General features: G+C 44.2%; 2 protein-coding genes across 4 annotated transcripts in view; one reads left to right on the plus strand and one right to left on the minus strand.

Annotated features, from left to right (window-relative positions):
* Nucleotides 1-12952: 12952 nt before the first annotated feature.
* dbx1a (developing brain homeobox 1a) lies at nucleotides 12953-15782 on the plus strand. Its single transcript, XM_015953715.3, has 4 exons — nucleotides 12953-13415; nucleotides 13491-13592; nucleotides 15037-15239; nucleotides 15346-15782. The coding sequence occupies exons 1-4, from the start codon at nucleotides 13067-13069 to the stop codon at nucleotides 15622-15624; spliced, it is 933 nt and encodes a 310-aa protein (XP_015809201.3). The 5' UTR covers nucleotides 12953-13066; the 3' UTR covers nucleotides 15625-15782.
* Nucleotides 15783-18089: 2307 nt separating this feature from the next.
* The window catches only part of nav2a (neuron navigator 2a), a 122135-nt gene continuing 119277 nt past the window's right edge, over nucleotides 18090-20947 (minus strand). For all 3 annotated transcript variants that reach the window (XM_015953712.3, XM_015953713.3, XM_015953711.3), the window contains 7 exons: nucleotides 20477-20712; nucleotides 20036-20187; nucleotides 19847-19918; nucleotides 19560-19756; nucleotides 19363-19481; nucleotides 18532-18732; nucleotides 18090-18446 (listed from right to left, as the gene is read on the minus strand). In XM_015953712.3, the coding sequence (XP_015809198.3) occupies nucleotides 18321-18446; nucleotides 18532-18732; nucleotides 19363-19481; nucleotides 19560-19756; nucleotides 19847-19918; nucleotides 20036-20187; nucleotides 20477-20712 (1103 nt within the window). In that variant the 3' untranslated portion in view covers nucleotides 18090-18320. The remainder of the gene's footprint in view (nucleotides 18447-18531; nucleotides 18733-19362; nucleotides 19482-19559; nucleotides 19757-19846; nucleotides 19919-20035; nucleotides 20188-20476; nucleotides 20713-20947) is intronic.

The following is a 20947-nucleotide window of genomic DNA, read 5'->3' on the forward strand; positions in this document are numbered from 1 at the left end:
ATGCACTGATTTGCAGCTTTGTGATTGGCTGGTGTCTCTTTCATCAGCTAAATATAAAATGTCTTCATAATTGTTCATTTTATTAAACCAGCATTCAGAAAATCCCAGCATGTATTTTAAATGAATTGCTCCTGTTTTAATTAAAGAAGATGCACCAGTTTAAAACGTTGCATCAGTCTAACACAGCAGCTGCAATTTCCTGTTCCTGTGTTTGAATCTTTAGCCTCTTTTAGAAAACAATGCTGCCAATTTGCCGCAACGCTGAGCCGACATCAGGAAGCTTTTGGTCGTTTATAAATGGTCAGACCGTGGCAGTAATATGGCGCAATCATGTCTTTTTACAAAAGATTGCACAATGGCGGTATAAATGGCAGTCTCCACTGCTACGGACCTCCCTTTATTTTGGACACAACTTGCTTTTTATTGCAATTGAAACCCTGCTCTTTAACCTTTTTCATCAAGCCGTTCCTAAAGGTGTCTATCCTCCACATTCCCGTGCAGTCTCTGGTGATCTGACCTCCAGCTCTAACGGAGACAAGCTCCTGTAGCTCGGAAGGAGCTCGGCAGTAACTCCCCACGAGATCATGATGCCTCTCTCTGTTGTGCCGAGGCGTAATATGTATTCATGGTAATATTACTACCTAGCTTTGCAGCATGCATGCCACAAAATTCCTGCATCGCCATGATGCCACGGCACATTCACAAGATTCACCGTGGTGGCAGTATTACGCTGATTTGCCGGCATGTGTCTTCTAAAAATGGCTTTGATTGGATTCAGAGCTCCTCTAAGTCCGCGTTGGCTAACCGGGTTAGACTACCCTATGGGGTTTGCCTTTTCCTTTGAATAGTTAGTCTCCCTTTTTGAAAGCTGCATTGTTTGTAGGGAAAACGTAAAAAGCCTTCAAAAGGACACAATGATAAGCAAACCCTCAGAGAGAACCGTGTCCATGGATAAGGGCCAGAATCACACTTAAAACTGGAAGATGAAAAAACTGGAACCTAAATCTGTCTCCTTGTGTGGCGATGCAAACAATAGACCTCTCTCTGTGGTTTTTGAACAAGAACCAGAGGTACAAGAGCATCCTTGACCTGCTGCATACTTTTAAAGATGATTTACCTCAAGAGATTTTTCTTAAAGCAAGTGAAAGTTTCACATTCCTGTCCTCAGTCTTGTCTTTGGAGTGGACTCTCTCTTGGGCTTTTGTGCTCTTCTTGACCCTAAGTGTCTTATCATTTGGCCCTGCGGAGCAGAGGTCATGCCGTTATACGTGACCCTTCCCCCTGTCTGCCTCCATTGCACTTTTATACAAAACACACGAGTGGACTAGAAAGACTCTTCAAGGAAATGTAAAACACAAATTGTGTTTTAGCTGGAGCGCCATGCTTTGATGACTTTGTGTTTGAGATGAATGAAAAGACTGAAGATCGGGTGATTAAAGAGAAAGGCTTGGGTGTTTCGGTACTTTTGTGGGAAGTTCGAGACATTTTATAAAAAGTTGGCTCTTTCTTGTATCTGAATTATAACCCCATATCTTTGACACAGATTGATCATGAAAAGCTAAAGGCAGCTCTGTTGTCTCTCGTTCAAAGCTTGTAGGCGGGATGCAAGAAACGTAAACCCATAAAAGTGCTTCTGTGCGTCACGGTGTCTCTGATCAGGGTGAACTGCCATCTCTCGCTTGTTAAGATGAAATATTTGAACTCAACAGGCTGCCTGACCAGAGGAGAGAGGAGGTATAAGGAGGACCGGGGGATGGATGGCAGTGGATGTGAAAGAAATAGCTGAGTGATGGTTTAGAGAGCTGACAAGCAGAAGGGAGCCGTTCAGATGGGGTGAGCAGAGGTCAGCTCACCTAGAGCTTATTGGATCCCCATAACACAGCGATGGGATCAGTTATAAGCCACAGAGGGACTGAGAAGCACCACAGGCCAGTGGCTCTAAATGGCTGCATGTGACTTTGAGATGCAAGACTTTGACTGATCCAGGAATCAGACTAGGGGTGGGAGTGAGAGTGGAAAGTCAGTCAAATCACATTACTGCAGTTGCTTCTCACCAAAGCTGCAGACCGCCCTGATGGTCATCATGCCTCACAGAGTTTCAACAGGTTAAATGGACCGACTGATGGTCCGCATCCGGGTTAAAGAGAACGTCAGTGGGCTTTTCCAGCCTCACAGAACCACATGGATGCTGCCGCTTCTTCATCAACGCTTCTGGCGTTTAAATACTGGGGAACACTTGTGTGACTACACACAGCAAATCAGACTGATGAGTGAGATGGGAGCACATGGTCTGGTTTTCATTTCGTTGCATAAAAATTAATATTTTAGCTGACCAGAAATTTGTAATTATGGAATAAGTCAAGTGTTGTAAATGTATAAAAATCACTGGAAGACACAAAGTATTGCCGAGAGAAGAGATTTGGGAACGTTTATGAAGATTTAGGAAACTTTTGGAGTTTGGAAATGCAAACGTTACTTTTCAAATCCCCCATCTTAATGTTTCAAATGAATCTTTTGAGCATGCTGGGTTATTTAGTTTTTATTTGTGGAGACATTACAGTTGAATTTCACCTTTTGTCCTACATGTTTGAACACTTGATGAAAAACAAAAACAAATCAAGTAAATACGAACACTTAGTGCTGATTTTTGTGTAAAAATGTAACAACATGCCACAATGCACAGTCAAAAGGAAACAATGATAGCTTAATGATGCTTAACAAAGTATCAAATTCCTGTTCTTGTTAACAAATTGAGAAGAATTGTGGTAAAGAAAATATAGTAGAGCCCAGTGATAATCCAAAAACACCTCCTCACCAACATCAGAGAACAGGAAGATGTCTCACAGCAGGATTAGTTTTCAACTTGCATTTGCTCTCAGTAATGATTGTTAAAATGTTTGTGTCGGCACAATTGTACTCATTTTAACGTTTCACCACAATACACTGCATTTAATAAATACAACTGCTTTCAAACTGGTTTCCTTTTGAGATTTTCAAAATAAAACCTGCTGAATGTTGGTGTGAGTGAGGTCCTCCTTGGCCTGGGCAGAAAACTCTTTATGTTCTGTTGTTTTATTAGTGTTCAGTGATTAATTATGAGAGGCCAAGTGCAAGATCCATGCCCAGTCCTGTTAAAGCAGAGCTCAGCCATCCTTTTTGAATACACACACACAGCGGCACATGCAAACACACACTTGTGCAGTAGCAGCACTGAAAAGATCACTGGTTTCCCCCTGTTATGCAAATGCATCAAAACGCTTGAGTGGGAATTATATATGAATCCAATGAGGCTTTTTCTCTCTTTTAGAAATGCTTAGCCGCAAGTAGTGAGAGCTCTCAATGGCAAGCGTCCGCTTCCCTCCCTGGCCATGCGTATTATTCAGCTTGACGAGACGCAAACTGACATAAGCACCCAGGCTCACTTTCACCCACTGGCAATCCGATTATATGGCCAACACAGCATCAATGCTGCAGGGCCAACAGGCACTGAAGTCCGTCAAGCGTCCCCTCCTCCACCCAAGCCCCATCTTTTTCCATTCATACCACCTTCTTGGTTGTCGTCTTCAGCCACACCATGGAACTGCCCCTCCCAAACATAAACACACACTTCCTCAGGCCTCGGGCCATGAAAAAAAGAAACAACAACAAACCCTCAGGACACAACTCTTGAATACCAAGTAGAAGGATCAGTGAAGTAAAAAAGAAAGCCCTTGTGGAAACTTTTATGAGCATTCCACTGTGAGTTTTGTAGGTTATAAAATCGTTCATGCATCCATCTAAAGAAAAATATCACATTTGTTTTTCATTTTGCGCTATCAGATTGTTCATGTTGGCTCGGGAAAACAAAAACATGATGCAGGAGCATGCGGCGGCCCCTGAACTTCCCAAACGCCTGTCCCTCTTACAAAAACCACATGTCGGCACCGATATCTATATCAAACAAGAGCTGCCGGTCAGCTGGATGAGGAGAGCAACCATTAATGTCACTATGGGGCTCCTAAGCTAAACCAGTGTTGACAACCACACAGCCTGGCCTTCTCTCTGTGGCTGGGCCGTGACACTTAGGTCTTCAGACGGGGCACTCGGGTGTTTACATGACGCTACCCCCATCGGACTGCCAGGTGCTCAGGGGGGCTGGTGGAGTGAACGCTCCTCTGCTAAATCGCTGCAGATCCGTGAAACTAATGTAGAGATGAGATTAAACTTACTGAGCGATACATTAGCAACTGATTAGTGCTGAGCCACTGTGACAAATTGAATATACTTTTGAAGGGAGTGTGTGCAACTTTAGTGTGTGTGGCAGAGATGTGAAAAAGAATCAGTGTGGGATTAGAGCTGAAACTGAAGCGACCAGTGGAACTCCTGATTACGTTTAAATCTGAACTTAAAATCCCAATAATTCCAGGTAAAGTATAATCGATCCAGTTGGGATATCCCTCCTGCCTCCCTGCCCATTTGAAACAAGGAATTAGAGAACCACCATTTCCTTTGCACCCTTGTGTTTTGTCTAGTGTTAATGAGCAATTAACTTTGCATACAAGGTCACGGACAATGGTGTTGGTTGTCAGATTATGCTAATGAGGCTGGGCTGTGGCTGTAGTGAAAGGAGACAGGGAATCGCTGTGAATAGGAAGGGTTGTGGCCTTTCTCCAGGATTAGAAAATGATATGCAAACTGTACCAACATGTGCTTTAAGAGGATTAGGACACCACTCAACATTGCTGCTGCTAATAAATGAGCAGGAAAGGGGGGCATTTGTCTCTCTCCAGATCAAAAAGAGCAACTCTGCTGAGAAAATCACAAACATTGAAATGTGGTTGTGACTTTAAACCTAGAAATGTGAAATGCAAGGTTTTAGCTGTAATATCGAGGAGGATATGCTCTGTTGAAGAAATGATGACAAAGGACCAACTGAAAGAATTCAGTATGGGGTGAGTCAGAAAAGAAAAGATCCTGGGGTGAAACTAAGAAGTTGAACTCCCATGACCAAGAGAAGAGGAACAGGTGCAGCTAAGAGTTGCACAGAGCGCTTTGTGCACCGATACGGCTTCAGCCCATTCAAGGAAGAAGGAGGGGCCCGTGTTTAATACAAAGTTAATATCGATTTAATGCTTGTCACTGTTCTTCTGAGTCTTGTGGCATTACTAATTCGCTCAGAGCTTCTGCACCGCTTGCAGCAGATGCTACAGGGACCTCGAGTGCTGCGGTGAGCTGAGGTGAAGCTGCGGCCAAAACACCCCAAGTGGGAGCTGCGACTGAGGTGAAAACCGGTCACTAACTGAAGCCACTGAAACAGATGTTTGGTTAACTGCACATGGCAGGAACCAGAGCTTAGTGCATGATGGGCTGAAGCCAGGAACAGCCTCACAAATATCCTGCAGCAGAGGCTGATGGAGACAGACAATAACTGTTGTCTCATTTATGTTGCATGAATATATCTAATAGAACAACATGTTCTCCTCCTTGAACCGTCCCCTTACCGTGGTGGAGGAGTTTGAGTGCCCTAATGATCCTAGGAGCTATGTTGTCTGGGGCACTTTGTGCCCCTGGTAGGGTCTCCCATGACAAACGGGTCTTAGGTGAAGGGTGAGACAAAGAATAGTTCAGAAGATCTTTCATGGACGTAAAAACAAAGAGTCGGAGTACCCGGCCGGGAGGGTAACCAGGGTCCCACCCTGGAGCCAGGTCTGGGGTCGGGGCCCGTGAGCGAGCGCCTGGTGGCCGGGTTTTCGCCCATGGGGCCCGGCCGGGCCCAGCCAGAACTGGATACATGGGCTCATCCAACTGTGGACCCACCACCCGCAGGAGGAACATGAAGGGTCCAGTGCAGTGTGGTCGGGTGGCAGACCAAGGCGGGAGCCTTGGCGGTCTGATCTCCGGACAAGGAAACTGGTTTTTGGGGCATGGAACGTCACCTCGCTGGCGGGGAAGGAGCAGGAGCAGGAGCTTGTGGCAGAGGTTGAGCGGTACCGGCTAGATATAGTCGGACTCACCTCGACACATAGCATTGGCTCTGGAACCCAAGTCCTTGAGAGGGGTTGGACACTCTCCCTTGGTGGAGTTGATCTAGATGAGAGGCGTAGGGCTGGGGTTGGCTTTTTTTGTTAGCCCCGAGACTCTCTGCCTGTGTGTTGGGGTTTACCCCGGGGGACGAGAGGGTAGCTTCCCCGCGCCTTCGGGTCGGGGAACGGGTCCTGACTTTTGTTTGTGCTTATGGGCCAAATATCAGTTCAGAGTACCCACCATCTTTGGAGTCCCTGGGACGAGTGCTAGATAGTGCTCCATCAGGGGACTCCATTGTCCTGCTGGGGGACTTCAATGCTCACATGGGCAATGACAGCATGACCGGGAGGGGTGTGATTGGGAGGAACGGCCCGCCTGATCTGAACTTGAGTGGTGTTTCGTTATTATCATCGCCTGATAATAACTTTTTGCTTTCCTTGACGTTGGATGTGCTACTGCTAGTTCACCCATTTAATTATAGATTCACTAGAATAAATACAATAAAGTTTATCTCTTGCCAAATAGAATATTTACTAAGAAATCACAATGTAACCATAGACACTTTACTTTGTGTGTGTGTGTGTGTGTGTGTGTGTGTGTGTGTGTGTGTGTGTGTGTGTGTGTGTGTGTGTGTGTGTGTGTGTGTGTGTGTGTGTGTGTGTGTGTGTGTGTGTGTGTGTGTGTGTGTGTGTGTGTGTGTGTGTGTGTGTGTGTGTGTGTGTGTGTGTGTGTGTGTGTGTGTGTGTGTGTGTGTGTGTGTGTGTGTGTGTGTGTGTGTGTGTGTGTGTGTGTGTGTGTGTGTGTGTGTGTGTGTGTGTGTGTGTGTGTGTGTGTGTGTGTGTGTGTGTGTGTGTGTGTGTGTGTGTGTGTGTGTGTGTGTGTGTGTGTGTGTGTGTGTGTGTGTGTGTGTGTGTGTGTGTGTGTGTGTGTGTGTGTGTGTGTGTGTGTGTGTGTGTGTGTGTGTGTGTGTGTGCCTGCTCTGTCTTCTCGTTCCCCAGTGAGTCGTGGAGGATGGCTGCTTATACTGAGCCAGAATCCTCTGGAGGTTTCTTCCTGTTAAAAGGGAGTTTTCCTCTCCATTGTTGCTAAATGCTTGCCTAGTATGAGGATTGCTGTAAAGTCACTGACACTAGTCAGTGACTTGATGCAAATTTGCTGGGTTCCTTTAAAAGGAAACATTTTTTTCTGATTGGCTTAATGAACTGACCTGGATTGGAATGTTTATTATGTGAAGTGCCTTGAGACGACTCTTGTCGTGATTTGGCGCTATATAAATAAAATTGAATTGAATTGGACTTTTGTGCAAGCCGCAGTTTGGCCGTAACGAACACCATGTTCGAACATAAGGATGCCCATCTGTACACTTGGTACCAGGGCAGCCTAGGTTGCAGGTCGATGATAGACTTTGTAGTCGTATCATCTGACCTGCGGCCGTATCTTTTGGACACCCGAGTGAAGAGAGGAGCAGAGCTGTCAACTGATCACCACCTTGTGGTGAGTTGGATCAGATGGCAGGGGAAGATGCCGCGTAGACCTGGCAGACCCAAACGCACCCAAACGCATAGTGAGGGGGGACATTGACTCCGAGTGGGCCTTGTTCCACTCTGCAACTGTTGAGGCGGCTGTTGCTAGCTGTGGTCGCAAGGTGGCCGGTGCCAGTCGTGTCCCCTGTACCCGCTGGTGGACACCAGAGGTTCGGGGAGCTGTCAGGCTGAAGAAGGAGGCCTACAGGGCGTGGCTGGTCTGTGGGTCTACGGAGGCAGCAGACGGGTACCAGATAGCCAAGCGGGGTGCAGCAGTGGCAGTTGCCGAGGCAAAATCTCGGGCGTGGGAGGAGTTTGGTGAGGCCATGGAGAAAGACTATCGATCGGCTCCAAAGAGGTTCTGGCAAACTGTCCGGCGCCTCAGGAGAGGAAGGCAGCAACTTGCTCACACTGTTTACAGTGTGGATGGGGATAATAAATTTTCTTAAACGTTTGGAAGTCTCTCTCTCTTCTCTTGTCTCTCAGTTCATGCAAAGTGGTTATTTAATTTCCCTGTAATAAAAAGAACCACTCTTCTGATTTAAATAGCCCAGTGTCCATTGGCAATTAATTAAAATGTAACTCTTTAACCCTTACAGATGGATCGGGAGATTGACAAGCAGATTGGTTTGGCGTCTACAGTGATGCGGACGCTCAGCCGATCTGTTGTGGTGAAGAGGGAGCTGAGCCAGAAAGCCAGGCTCTCGATTTACCGGTCGATCTACGTCACAACCCTCAACTATGGTCATGAGCTTTGGGTAATGACCGAAAGAACGAGATCGCGGATTCAAGTGGCCGAAATGAGCTTCCTTCGTAGGGTGGCCAGGCTCAGCCTTAGAGATAGGGTGAGGAGCTTGGACATTCGGGAGGGACTTGGAGTAGAACCGCTGCTCCTCCGGATCGAAAAGAGTCAGTTGAGGTGGTCTGGGCATCTGGTCAGGAGCCTCCCCGGGGGAGGTGTTTCGGGCATGTCCTGCCGGCAAGACACCCCCGGGTTGACCCAGGACATGTTGGAGAGGTTACATCTCCAATCTGGTCCGGGAACGCCTTGGGGTCCTGCCGGAGGAGCTGGTGGAGATGGCTGGGGAGAGGATGGTGTGGAGCTCTCTAGTTGGGACGGTGCCCCCGCGACCCAGACCCGGATAAGCGGAGGAAGACGACGACAACGAGAACAAAATGTTGACACTAAAGTTACCTAATTTCAGCTGCTTTACTATGTGATCTGATAATGCACCTTGGTTTTTAAGAACTCCTTCAAATCTACTCGGCTAAAGACCTTTTCTGTTGTGAGAGGGTATTTTGTGTCTTGTTTTGTTTGTCAAAATGAATTATTATTATTGTTGTTATTATTATTATTATTATTATTATTATTATTATTATTATATTTGGGTGAATATTCCTCAGACTGAGGTAACATCTGGTGTAAAACCATCGTGTAAAACTAACTCTGCATTTTAGAAAAATTACATCAAGCCTACAATCAGACATGGTGGTGGTGGTGTGATGGTCTGGGGCTGATCAAGACCTGGAGCACCTGATGGAACCAGGAATGTTGCTCTCTACCAGAAAGTCCTTGAGGAAAATCTATGACCTTTGACCTTAAACTGCCTGTTCATCTGGACTGCATCTGTTACATCCAACTTAGGGGTCAGTTACTTCTGTGCCTTCAGCTAAATGGGTAACTGTTTCCCTTAATAAATGGAATCATCCAAACTGCTTGTTGTTCTTTTCTCGGGTTATCCTCGATGGATCTTCAAACGTTTTCATTTTTGTAACTCGTAAGTCCCAGTCAGTGACGTTACCACTTTTCTAATCTCAGAAATGTTTATGAAGATTACACCTTTGAGTTTAAGTCTGACACATTTAACCTGAAAGTGCATAAAACAAACATCTGTACAGACCTGTTAGGATCAGAACATCAGAGCTGAGATGGATGAATGGTAACCGGTGTCATGCACAAGGCTGCAACCAGTCAGCACAATCTGTTCATCCCGGTGAAGTGAAAAGTTCCCTTCCCTGATGCGCCCACGTCACTGATAAATAATGAGGGAATAATAAACAGTCAACCACCTGTCGGACCCGCAGCACGATGAGACGGCCCATTCAGAGCCCCTCATGCATGGATAACATATTTACTCAATCCCCCTTTCACTTAACGAAGCAGAAAGAGAGTCAAGACAATGCAGTTAGGTTCATCTATTTGGTAAAGCGGCTCTGCAAGAAGTCCAGGAACAGTCGCGGAACATTTTGAAACAGACTAAATATACTGCAGGGGATAAAAACTGGAACATTTACGCACAGAGAGGTCCGTTCCACGTTACGCGTTTCAAGATTCTGGCGTGAAAATTCACCATTAAATAACGCGCTATGGGGTAGAAATCCAGAGTCGGTGTCATTCCTCGAGACATATGCCTTAAAATGACGCGCAACAATAGTAATAAACTGTGATGTCACGCGACGTGACCTGAGCTATTAAACTGAGGGTTTTCCTTTGGGGAGTGGTTAATAATCGCTGTAACACAATATGACGCACACAATGTGAGAGGTGGATGAATTTATACATACATATATATATTTTAACAGATAATTACTAAAATAAAACATTGACCTGGAGAGAATGAAATGCGGATAATTATTTAAACTCCTTGTCAATGAACACGGGGAGGGGGGTGTTTATAGCGGGCAATTTCCCAGAGATATGCTTTTATCGGCTTTAATTCAGCTCCGGACAGCTGTTTTTACTCGGCCTGGTAAAGGCGCGGGTACGTGGCAAGCTTGCAAAGCTCGTAGAAATTAGTCTCGGTCAGCCAGAGCAGCCCCTGCTTCCTGCTAACCATCTGCTTACTGCGCACAAAGGAGGGATTTCGGGCAGCCGAGTAAAGGAATATAGGCTCATAAAAAAGCTTTGAAGGTCTCGTTACTCATTGGAAGTGTAGCTGCGGGGACGAAGCGTGATGTTAACGCGCGTCCGTGCGCACTGCGCGCACAAAGAGGACGCACTTCTGATAAGCGCTGACTCTGAAGGGTCATTTCACGGGGGCGTTCCCTTTTAATTATCGGATTGTGGCCAGTTATATATTAGATAGATGTGAAAATGTACTCATCCTAAATGATACACACTCTTAAAACTGCTGCGTAAAAACGGGATTATATTTGGAAACTGGGTTTGGTTTTTGTTTGGTTTCAATTTAACCAAAGTCTAAAGTTATGGCTACAAAATTATTAAAAAGAATAAACCAAAATGTGGTTAGAGATATTTAGCATAAAAGCCAAATATATAATCTCTGACACACCTGTAGTTTTATTCTCTAAAACCCAAAACACATATCATTTTGTGGGAAGTTACAACCTATTTATTTAGTCATTATTTTTAGTTAAATCACGTGTGAAACTGTGACAGCTAAACATTAGTCCTAAAAGGTGTAATCTATTATGTGCATAAACACTTTCATCCTAGAATCTGTATTTTCCGATATGTGTTAAAAGTGTACTAATCACAAATTAATTTCTCAAAAAGCCACTGGTTACAAACAGAGGAAACATATAAAATATAAATGATTAAAAATCAATGAAGAAAATGATCAAATTGTAAAAAGCTTTTGAAAAGTTTTAAATAAACCTCCAAGTTGTACAAAAACAAATTTAAGACCAACATAATTAATCTGCTGGAAAAATAGTCAGTTTGTTTAGCAAAAAGCAAATGTTTCATGCCATATGGAAGCTTCAGACATAAGAAAATTTTTTTAATCTTATTCTTTTTCGCACCACTTTAACAGGATTAGTACTTTCCTCCATAACCATGAAAAACACCTGTTTTCTGCTCTCTGGTGGAATATGAAAGTATTACAAGTGGTTGGAGCCAATTTTATTTTTATTTCTTTGTCGTGTTTTTAAATGAACAAATAATTAAACATAATTAGATTGTTATTTTAACATTGATCAATCGAGATTTCGTTTAATCTCACGAATATTGTTTCATGTGCCAGACTTTTTGGGGTCACTAATCATTCATTCAGCTTCTTTATTTAAAACGTGGATTGAAAACTATTGTCCTTTTTCTGAAGGACATAGCCAAAATCAATAAATAAAACAATTAAGTGGTACTATTTAAAGAGGACTACATTTTTATTTAATTGTCTTTATACTGATTATTCGTTTTTTTATTATTTGGTTGTTTTTCTTTTTGTTTGTTTGTTTAGTTTTTGCAGTGAAATGCATTAGGCTTAATCTATGGGCCCTTACATTAAATAAACTAATGACCACAGTCACCAATTCTTGTCAAGTGTCATTGCCTGTATTTCTGATCTCAGAATTGTGTGTACTGAAACTCTAATTTCCCTCTGGGATTAATAAAGCACATCTGAATTGAATTGAACTGAACTTACAAATTAAGTCGTAATAACATTAAATGATATATTTTAAACAGTTTTATGTATTTTTAGAGTTCAGCCATCGATGCGGCTCTTTATTCGCACCTGCAGCGGATTTTCACCTTTAACAGGGCTTGAGGGGAAAAGCTGACAGAACACGACGATCAGGCTCCAAGTTGCTGTAATAAGAGATTTATTTGGGGTCTCAGTGTCCGCTCATATGAATGCGTTTTAAATCAAATCACAGATGCACTTCTATTCAGTCGGTTAAAATAGCAGAACAAAACAGTCTACAGATATAAAGCTTCTTTTTTCTCCTGTTTTATCCCATGGGGGGTTTGTTGGAGAAAGGCCGAGGGGCGCCTCCCTCGCAGCTGAGGGTGACAGTTAGTTCATGGTTAACAGGATCAGGAGGGCACGGTGCGGGCCGCACACTTCTCCTGCGCGCTCGGAGCTGCGGCTGTGCGCGCTGAATGAAAGGCTGCGCAAAAAGAGTGATATTTAACACATCTGTTAAAGCGTTTTGATAGCAGAAATCCCTTTAAGACATAATTCCATGACGAGGGCCAGACTGAGTGTTGAGAATCCCGTGAAACCCTAACACTGATTTGCATGTGATGCTGCCAAGAGATTTTAGAGCAGATCAAAATATTTTATCAAGTCTATTTTTTCTAAATTTGTTCCTAATTTATGTGGGTAATAATAACCTAAAATTATAATTCTTTGTGTTTATCCTGCTAGAATAAAGCACATTCTTAAAAGTTTAGATGATCTGAAGATTGCTCTTTCACTGGCCCGTTTGCGTTTAAACAATCCAATAAATGGAAATTGGTCAATATGCAAAATTGATGACCGACTCCCTTTTGTGTTCTTTACATCTTCTATTGCTTGCTTATGAAGTCTAATTCAATCCTAAATTGCGTCCTCCCACCAATCAGCGGGCTGGGGATGCAGCATGAAAGCGACCCATGTGGAGAACTTTGTTCAGCTCCATTGTGGAGGCTGTCAGCGCTCAGAGGAGAGCCGGGGGGGCAGGTGGCTATAAAGCTCATCTCCCCAGAGTGAGGAAGTCAGAGCTGTTAGCAGCCTTTCACACCACTCTTTCCCTCTTGCTGATACGGAGTATTTCTGATTTTTAAGCACTGATCATTTCATTGGAAAGCCGGGACAATGATGATCCCCAGCGTCCTCGCGCCTCCTGCGCTCTACCCGGGGCTGTACCGGCCTGCAGCGGCCCTGCCGCTCCACCAGACCCTACCAGCCACCTTCCCGGGCCACTCCAGCTTCCTAGTGGAGGACCTGCTCCGGATAAGTCGCCCTGCTGCATTCCTACACCGGACTGCCCCTTCAGCGAGCACCGCCATGCCCACCGTTACCGCGACTTTATCCTACAACGGGGCGGGCACGACTACCGCGGTGACGCGCGACTCCTGCTCGGCCAAGACGTCAGTGCCGAGTAAAGACCCGAGTTTTCTCAAGTTTGGAGTGAGCGCCATCCTCGCGCCATCACCAAAGTCGGGTAAGTAGACAGACAGTAATCTGGTTTTCTCTTCCTCTGGTAAATGCCTTAACTGTTCTGATCATTTCTCTGCAGCGTCATCACCCACAGTGGTCCACAGCCTGCAGTCCAAGGCCTTCCCCGTTTCCTGCTTTGACGGGACCTTTCACCCCATATTCACAACACCTTATTTACCAGGTAGGCGCAGCTTTTCTTTCCGACCTTTAGAATTCTGTCTGTGCTAATTGCATTTAAATGTAAACCCCTGTCAACCCTGTCATATATTTTAACTTACGTATTGGAAGAAAAGGGGGGAGCAAACAGCCAGAAAAGAAGAAATCACTGTCTCATTAACGGGGAGCGCTGGCTCTGGTCCCAGGGCCAACCCACCCACCCCCTAATTAACCAATTATCCCAAATCGTCACGCTTTAAATTTAAGGCGGGGTAGCAGTTTTTAGTCCCCCTGCTTCCCATTGGGGGCGTTTTTTTGGCATTTCCCCGGCCCTGCGTTTTCCCACAGCGGCCCGGAGGGACCACCAGGCCATGATGGCGCCAACAAAGCCCTCAGCACCGTGACCAATTTGGTCAGCTCCCACCGGGCGAACAGCCCACACACCCAGGAGAGTGACTTTTACCAGGCGGGCCAAAGGCGTGAACCAGTCATGCACTAATTTCCCTATTAGGCGCTATTGAGAGTTTTCAATATTCTCACAAGACCACATAGTGCGTCGTTGTTCCGCTACGGCCGCGGACCAGCTACAGTCAGGAGGAACTCAAGCACACGGCAGAGAGGTGAAGTTCTGAAGGGCCCATGGACTTATCTTCCCAATGCTCTCAGAAGATCCCGGATGGAGAGAAAAAAAACTTTTTTCCACCTTCTGCGTCCTCACTGCAGATAGGAGCTGGTTACCACTGACCCCAAATCCCGATCGGTGTGCCTTAAACGTTCCTGCATTCTCCAACTGGGCCAGTGAACGAGATGAAATAACGAATAATCCCTTAGAAAAGTCTATAAAGTCGTTTTCATTCAGACAAATCATAATGGAGATGGAGTCTTTTCATGGGTTCAGCTGAATGCTTCAACAAAACAACTCCAGCGTGCTGAATAGCTTTTCGTGTTCATTTAATGAAAATGATTTGAGGGCAAGAAAAAGAAGAGGAGGAGGGAAAAAAAGCACCATTCCCCCCTCTCCGCTCCCCCCGCCGGGCATCAGTATTCTGGTATGCAGTTGTGTTTAGTTTGAAAGTGTAAATCTCCTTTTGTTGCGATAATATATGGCCTTCGCCGCCTGTCCAGAGTCTTTTCTGCGTTAGTTCATTACTACACAATTACTGTTCACGGTTTATTAACTCCTCTATCCGCCCTCGCAGGGTTCCTTTAAGGATATGCTACCTCTTTACCATACCAATGCGGTTGAGGACCGGCCAATGTGCTAATTAGTCACCTCGTGCCATTTCACTCAAAACGAAGGGGGTGTTGCGTTGCTCCAAAACGAGAAAACTGCGCTGTTAATGAGGAAAAACTATATTATGAAGCTCAAACATAACAGTTTTTAGCTGTAGGCCACCCTCAGAGGGTTACGCAAATTTTTTCTTATGAATAAAACACTATTCATGAAATTATTTTTGTTTGTTTTGCAGCATCTTCCTCTGTTGTCCCCATCCCCGGGACTTTTTCGTGGCCCCTGGCCTCCAGAGGAAAACCCCGCAGAGGGATGCTCAGGAGGGCGGTGTTCTCCGACGTGCAGCGCAAAGCTTTGGAGAAAATGTTCCAGAAACAGAAATACATCAGCAAGCCAGACAGAAAGAAGCTGGCCTCTAAACTGGGCCTCAAAGACTCACAGGTAAAACTTCTTCCCCGTGCGTAAACGTGTTCATCTGTCGTGCGTAAGGAGTGTGTTGCCACCTACCTTTCCGCTCACTCTCCTCTTGTTCTCTCCTCCTCCACAGGTGAAAATCTGGTTCCAAAATCGGCGGATGAAGTGGAGGAACTCCAAAGAACGGGAGCTGCTGTCATCCGGTGGATGTCGGGAACAGACGCTGCCCACCAAGGCCAACCCGCACCCGGACCTCAGCGACGTGGGCAAGAAGTCCTCGGCCGAGGATGAAGAGCTAGAAGAGGAGGAGGAGAGACTGCGGACAGCAGGTTGCAGCGTTTGCTCTCCCTCTCTTTCCAGTAAACATTCTGATTTCTCAGAGTCAGAAGAAGAGGAAATAACAGTATCCTAATTTATTTTTTATACTCAAGCTGTTTTTGTGTGACTGACCAGATCTGTAAGAAGCTGCTTCCCGCCACCAGAACTTATAAAGATCAGCGTTTTGAAATGATTTCTGTTTCAAAGTGTGTTGCTTCAGCTGAGCCGCTGACAGTTTGCTGTTTTTGCACAGCTTGTCTTCACGTGTACAGTATTTTGTACAAGTCTGTATGGGATTTTATGACAAGATTATTAAGTTGCTTTAGCCTCAATATAAAAAAATGGTTTATTATTAAAATGTAGTTATTGCTTTAATTTATATGAATTTGTTTTATAATGTCACATGTCCTGTATATATGTATATCTCATTTGTTTTGTACAAACGCCAAATAAATTGTAAGCAATTTTAAATCGTGTGTTTTATTCAAGAAAAGAAAACTATTTAATTATAAATAATTCATAAATTTATTGAATCACAATAACTTAAGACTAAGACAGTGATTTCAGATTCAAACTGCTTCCATCTGCTCTGATGTAAAGAGACTGTACACAAAATACTCCTTTTCAAGTATCGTAACAAATGGGCTAGAAAAGAAAATCCTCAAAAATTCTGCCAGGTAATCAACTATTTACAAAGTTATGTTACATATAAAAATGTACAAGGCTATAAAAGCTAAAACATTCATAGAGTTTGTGAGTAACACCTTAAAGAGACCAGTCGGACAACGTTGGCTCCTCTCAGAGCAGGCTCTACGCAGACGGACAGGATCGTTGTGCTTGCAAAGACAATTCACGGGAATGACAGAAACAGACAAAAGATAATAACACCTGTCACAAATTTTGTGCCATGCAAAACAGTTCTGAAGCGGTGTGGTCTGCTTTAATTAGGAGAGAAAATGAAAGTTGCATAGAAATGGTGAGGATCGGATTTCTGTGGCTTTAAACTTCTCAAGGCAGGCATCAAGTCTAACAGCAATAATCACTTAAGAATGACAAGTCGGTTTTCATCAACATTCAACCACAATGATCACGGATCAAATCCGTATTAACAATTAGCTCTACATGTTTGTTCACATAAACAGCATAAGCATGGCAAAAGCACAATTAAGTTATGGGGCATGAGGTATAAAATCAGCACATCTTTTACTTTGCTCAACCCCAAAACAGGGTTCTGATTTCAAGCACCAAAACACATCTAATTTTTTTCTTTCTAAACTGTTCAGATTATTTACAGTCACCTTAATATCAGGTCACTCATGCAAACCATAAGAAAACCAACTTAAAAGCACCACGTCTCGTTCTCGGTGATTGATATGAAAGGTCAACGGCGCTCCTGGACAGGAGTGTCGGCTCTGAGCCCTGCTAAGGTTACAGCCTTTTCAACAGATAAGCAGCTAATAAATGCACATAGTCTGGTAGAAAGAGTAAGGCAATGTTAGGATTCAGTCCAGCACCAAAAGGAGACATGCTACAACAGCCTAGGTGGGTCTGGGAGATCTCAGAGGAGTTTCTGGGAGTGAAAAAGAGAACCTCATTTACCAGCCAGTATTCATAGAAGCCTTTTTTTAATTGATTCTGTACTTGTGTGTTTAAAATTAGTTTTAAGTGTTAAAACATTTACTAGCTTAGACATGTGTGTCTGTGTATTTTATTTTACTTCAAAAGAACTCCTTTGGTGAGATAAATGCTGGGATGTGAGGCTGTTATTCTAATTTTTATCTAATAAAATCACAGGTCAGCTAAAACAGCCTTAATAAGACGTCTTAGTGCCTGAACAACAGAAAACCACTGGTCAAAACCTCCCGTTGTTGCCACGAACGAGCACTTATCCTGAGTTAATAACCTCGGCGGTACCAACGGTCACCGTCTCCACTTTTAGGGTTAGGGCTAAGTCTGCTTCATCAGACGGACTTCCAGAGACACCTGCTGAAGCTGGCATACCATTTTGAGGAATCTGGGATGGGTGTGATCCCAACAAAAAGCAAAAACTTTAGTTAGATTTTATACCACCAGCTCTTCCCCACATTCGGATAATGTGAAAGTAATTGTGGCAGCTGAGTCGATCACAGCTGGTGTTTGCTACAGTGTTTATGAAAAGAAATGCTTCAGTTCTGAAGAATTTTGTCCCAAAACCCCATTCAGATGTATTTGTTTGAACTTGTGAATCATTCCTGATCCAGAAACACGTTGCCTCAGTTCATTTGGGAAGTTTAGGGTCTTAAACAAACAACAACAGGTTTGTGTAGGACCAAACATTCACGTTAAATCCTGTGGTCCTTTGGCAGTCACACAAACACAAAGGTTGGTCAGTGGTTCACAGATTCACCGGAGCTCCAGACAAAGTAACTAGGCCGCCACTTGCAGGCAGCTCTGGGGCACTGCAGCTGTGTAGGATCTCCTGAAGAAGATGTGATGTTGCAGTTCTGTGGAGGATGGAGAACAGCTGGCTGGTGTTCAAGGAGACCGATAACAGGGACAGGCTGTGTGCTTCTGCTTGTCTGAAGAAGACGTTCGGTTCCTGACAAAGGAGCCATGGGCCACAGTGGTGAAGGAAAAAAGGCAGTGCTGTAAAAAAAACTTTGTTGCCCGTTTACTAAAATTCACTTATAAGTCATTCTCTTTCCAAATGTTTGGGTTACCTGCACCCAAATCAAGGTGGCTGCATTTTTGTGGCAAAAGGAAATGATCGGCTCATAAAAATGTTAAATAACTGTTTTTTTTTTGAAAGTATCACAAAGTTGACTCCAGAGACGAGTCCAAGATGTCATCCTGATGGCTGTTGCTGTTGGAGTCGCTGTCATAGCTCTGCGGACTTGATGATGTAGCTGCTTCCTTCAAACGCATCAGCATGTTCATCTGTCAGCAGAAACAAAGAGTTAGCCTGTTACTGTACAGTTCTGAAGGGCTTGGCTTCATGATCATGACATTTTTTGTTGCCTACCAGAGGGTCTGCATCACTGTCACTTTGGGGTGGATCCTTCCTGACTCCTTCTCTTGGTGCAGAGTAGCCATCGAAGCCTACATCCTCAGGGCGGAGCTGCAGCAGGGGTGGCCAGTCACCAGGAGCTGGAGTTGATGACCAAGGGTAGGTGTCAATCACCCAGGCTGCTGGGTCCTCCCACGCAGCCCTACGTCCGTACAGCTGCAGGGAGAACAAGACTATGACACGAACTCTCCAACTGGTTACAGTAAAGATTCAAAATGTTCCCCAACATAAAATATCTGTTTTTATGTGCTTCTCATTTTCTACAACTAGATTCTTAATCATATCTTTACCTGTAAGTAGGTTTGACTTATCACCTTGTTTAAACTATTTCAAGTGAGTAATGATCTAACCCCTCTGGGATTATCTGGGGAAAATGTTAAGCATAACTAAATGTCCTTTAATGATGATCCTAATGTTGGGTTTTTGTTTTTCATGTGCCAAAGGGAGCACAATGAGGAAAACTTAAGAGGACCCAGTATCAAGCCTTGGGGAACCCCATATGTAATAGGGAAACACCAGACATATATATGAAGCACCAACAAAAGCCAGGTAACCAGGAGCTTTTGTTGGCGAGACAAATGATTTGGAAAAAACTGATAAGTAACTCGGCCATTCTCATTTTAAATGAGAAATTTGGCAAAACCCTCATTCAGTAGAGCTTTAATGATTAAGAAAAAAAATCAAAATATTATATAATCAAAAATATCTCACTTTGAATCTTTGTTTCCTTATAATTGTTTAAAAACAACTCAGCTGAGACCCACTAGTGAAAACCATCACATTTACCTGCAGTCCCTCACGCACAGCCTCAAGCATATAAGGGATGATGGAATAGTTCCAGAGATCTGTGAACCAAACCCTGGATCCCTCTACATCCATGGGACATGGCAAAAACAGACGAGGTCCTGCGCGCCAGAGAGTCGAGAGGTAAAACATTATAGTTTTCTGTACCAATTCTTCTTCACGGATGTTTTGATCCTTACCAATGGTGACATCAGAGGAGCTGTGGGTCTCCAGGAATCGGTTAAGGTGGTGCCAAACCCGCGGGACCCAGTCGATGATCTTCACCAGCTCCACGTTGCGCATTCGGCTGCCAATCTCCATCTCAATCAGCTTCCTCCTCAGGTAGCGACCAAGGAATCCTTTAACTGGCTCCATGTGGTTGGCACACAGGACCCACCTGTTTGGAGAACAAGCAGGTGTCTCAATATGCAAAATGAAAAAATGTAAAATAACCCCACAAAAGAAGCTTAGAGTGAGAGGAGTTGACCTGAAGTTGTGGTGAAGCTGCAGGTTGGGGGCAGACGACGTGGCTTGGCTCATGGTGCCGATGATGTACGGGCTAAAAGATGAGGAAACATGATTTATGCTAAACGTAATTTTCTCTTTTAATATCTGAATCAAGATTTAATGCATCATCTAAAGTCGGGTAAACAAGTGTGCAGAAGCATGCTCTGACCTGTGCTGGAAGTTACAGTTGAAGAGACCATTAAAGATCTCTCCAAGTGAGCTGATATGATGGAGGTTGTCTAGAATCACCACCAGGGGGCACTCTTCCCCTGAGACACTGCTGCACTGCTGAGCCAAACTTGACAAGTACTGACGGAGCTCCTGGATGGACGGACACACGGACACACACACACGCACGCACGCACGCACGCACACACACACACACACACACACACACACACACACACACACACACACACACACCATTAAAACTATTATTTATAAGACAAAGTACTAAAATACCAGCCATAATAACAACAATGCAGAATAAAAAAGGAAAAGTTTCCTAAATGTTGGTATTTTTAAGTTAATTTATGTGTGATAAAAACATGAAAATGTAACATTTTAAATTCAAAACAGTAACCTATAACATTAAAATAGGAACAATTACTTTGCTGGACTTGTGATCTACGTTGAAGGTCACAATGGCATTTGGGGTCAAGGCTCGACCCTCCAGCAGCAGCAAGTGTCGAGACAGCTGATTGGCCAGGTAGGTTTTTCCTGTGCCACTAGGCCCGGACAGGATGACTCGTCTGTGCTCCTTCAGCAGGGAGACGTAACGCTGCAGCATCGGCTTCGGGATCAACGTATCAAACACCAGCGAGTCCACGCTTCCACTGACTGCACCTGGATGCAGACACAAACGTGCTTGTTTAGGACTTTGTACAAATGTTTACATTTAAAGTTTTATAAATTATTTACCAATCTGATATTCCTGCTTGAAAACTAATATTTGCACAATTTCAAAGATAACAAAATAGGTTTATTTTCTTTAATCAACTACCGAAAATCTAAAGGAGTTGAAACAGCAGTAAGTGCGTTTTGTTCTTTGAATGACCTACCCATTAGCACAGCAGGGAAA

The sequence above is a fragment of the Nothobranchius furzeri genome, chromosome 9 (assembly GCF_043380555.1).
Source record: "Nothobranchius furzeri strain GRZ-AD chromosome 9, NfurGRZ-RIMD1, whole genome shotgun sequence".
NCBI classification, from domain to species: domain Eukaryota; kingdom Metazoa; phylum Chordata; class Actinopteri; order Cyprinodontiformes; family Nothobranchiidae; genus Nothobranchius; species Nothobranchius furzeri.

Coding starts and splice junctions, on each gene's coding strand:
- dbx1a (XM_015953715.3), top strand. CDS start 13,067: ATGATGATCCCCAGCGTCCTCGCGCCTCCTGCGCTCTACCCGGGGCTG. Junction 13,416..13,490: donor CGCGCCATCACCAAAGTCGG/GTAAGTAGACAG, acceptor ATTTCTCTGCAG/CGTCATCACCCACAGTGGTC. Junction 13,593..15,036: donor CACAACACCTTATTTACCAG/GTAGGCGCAGCT, acceptor TTTGTTTTGCAG/CATCTTCCTCTGTTGTCCCC.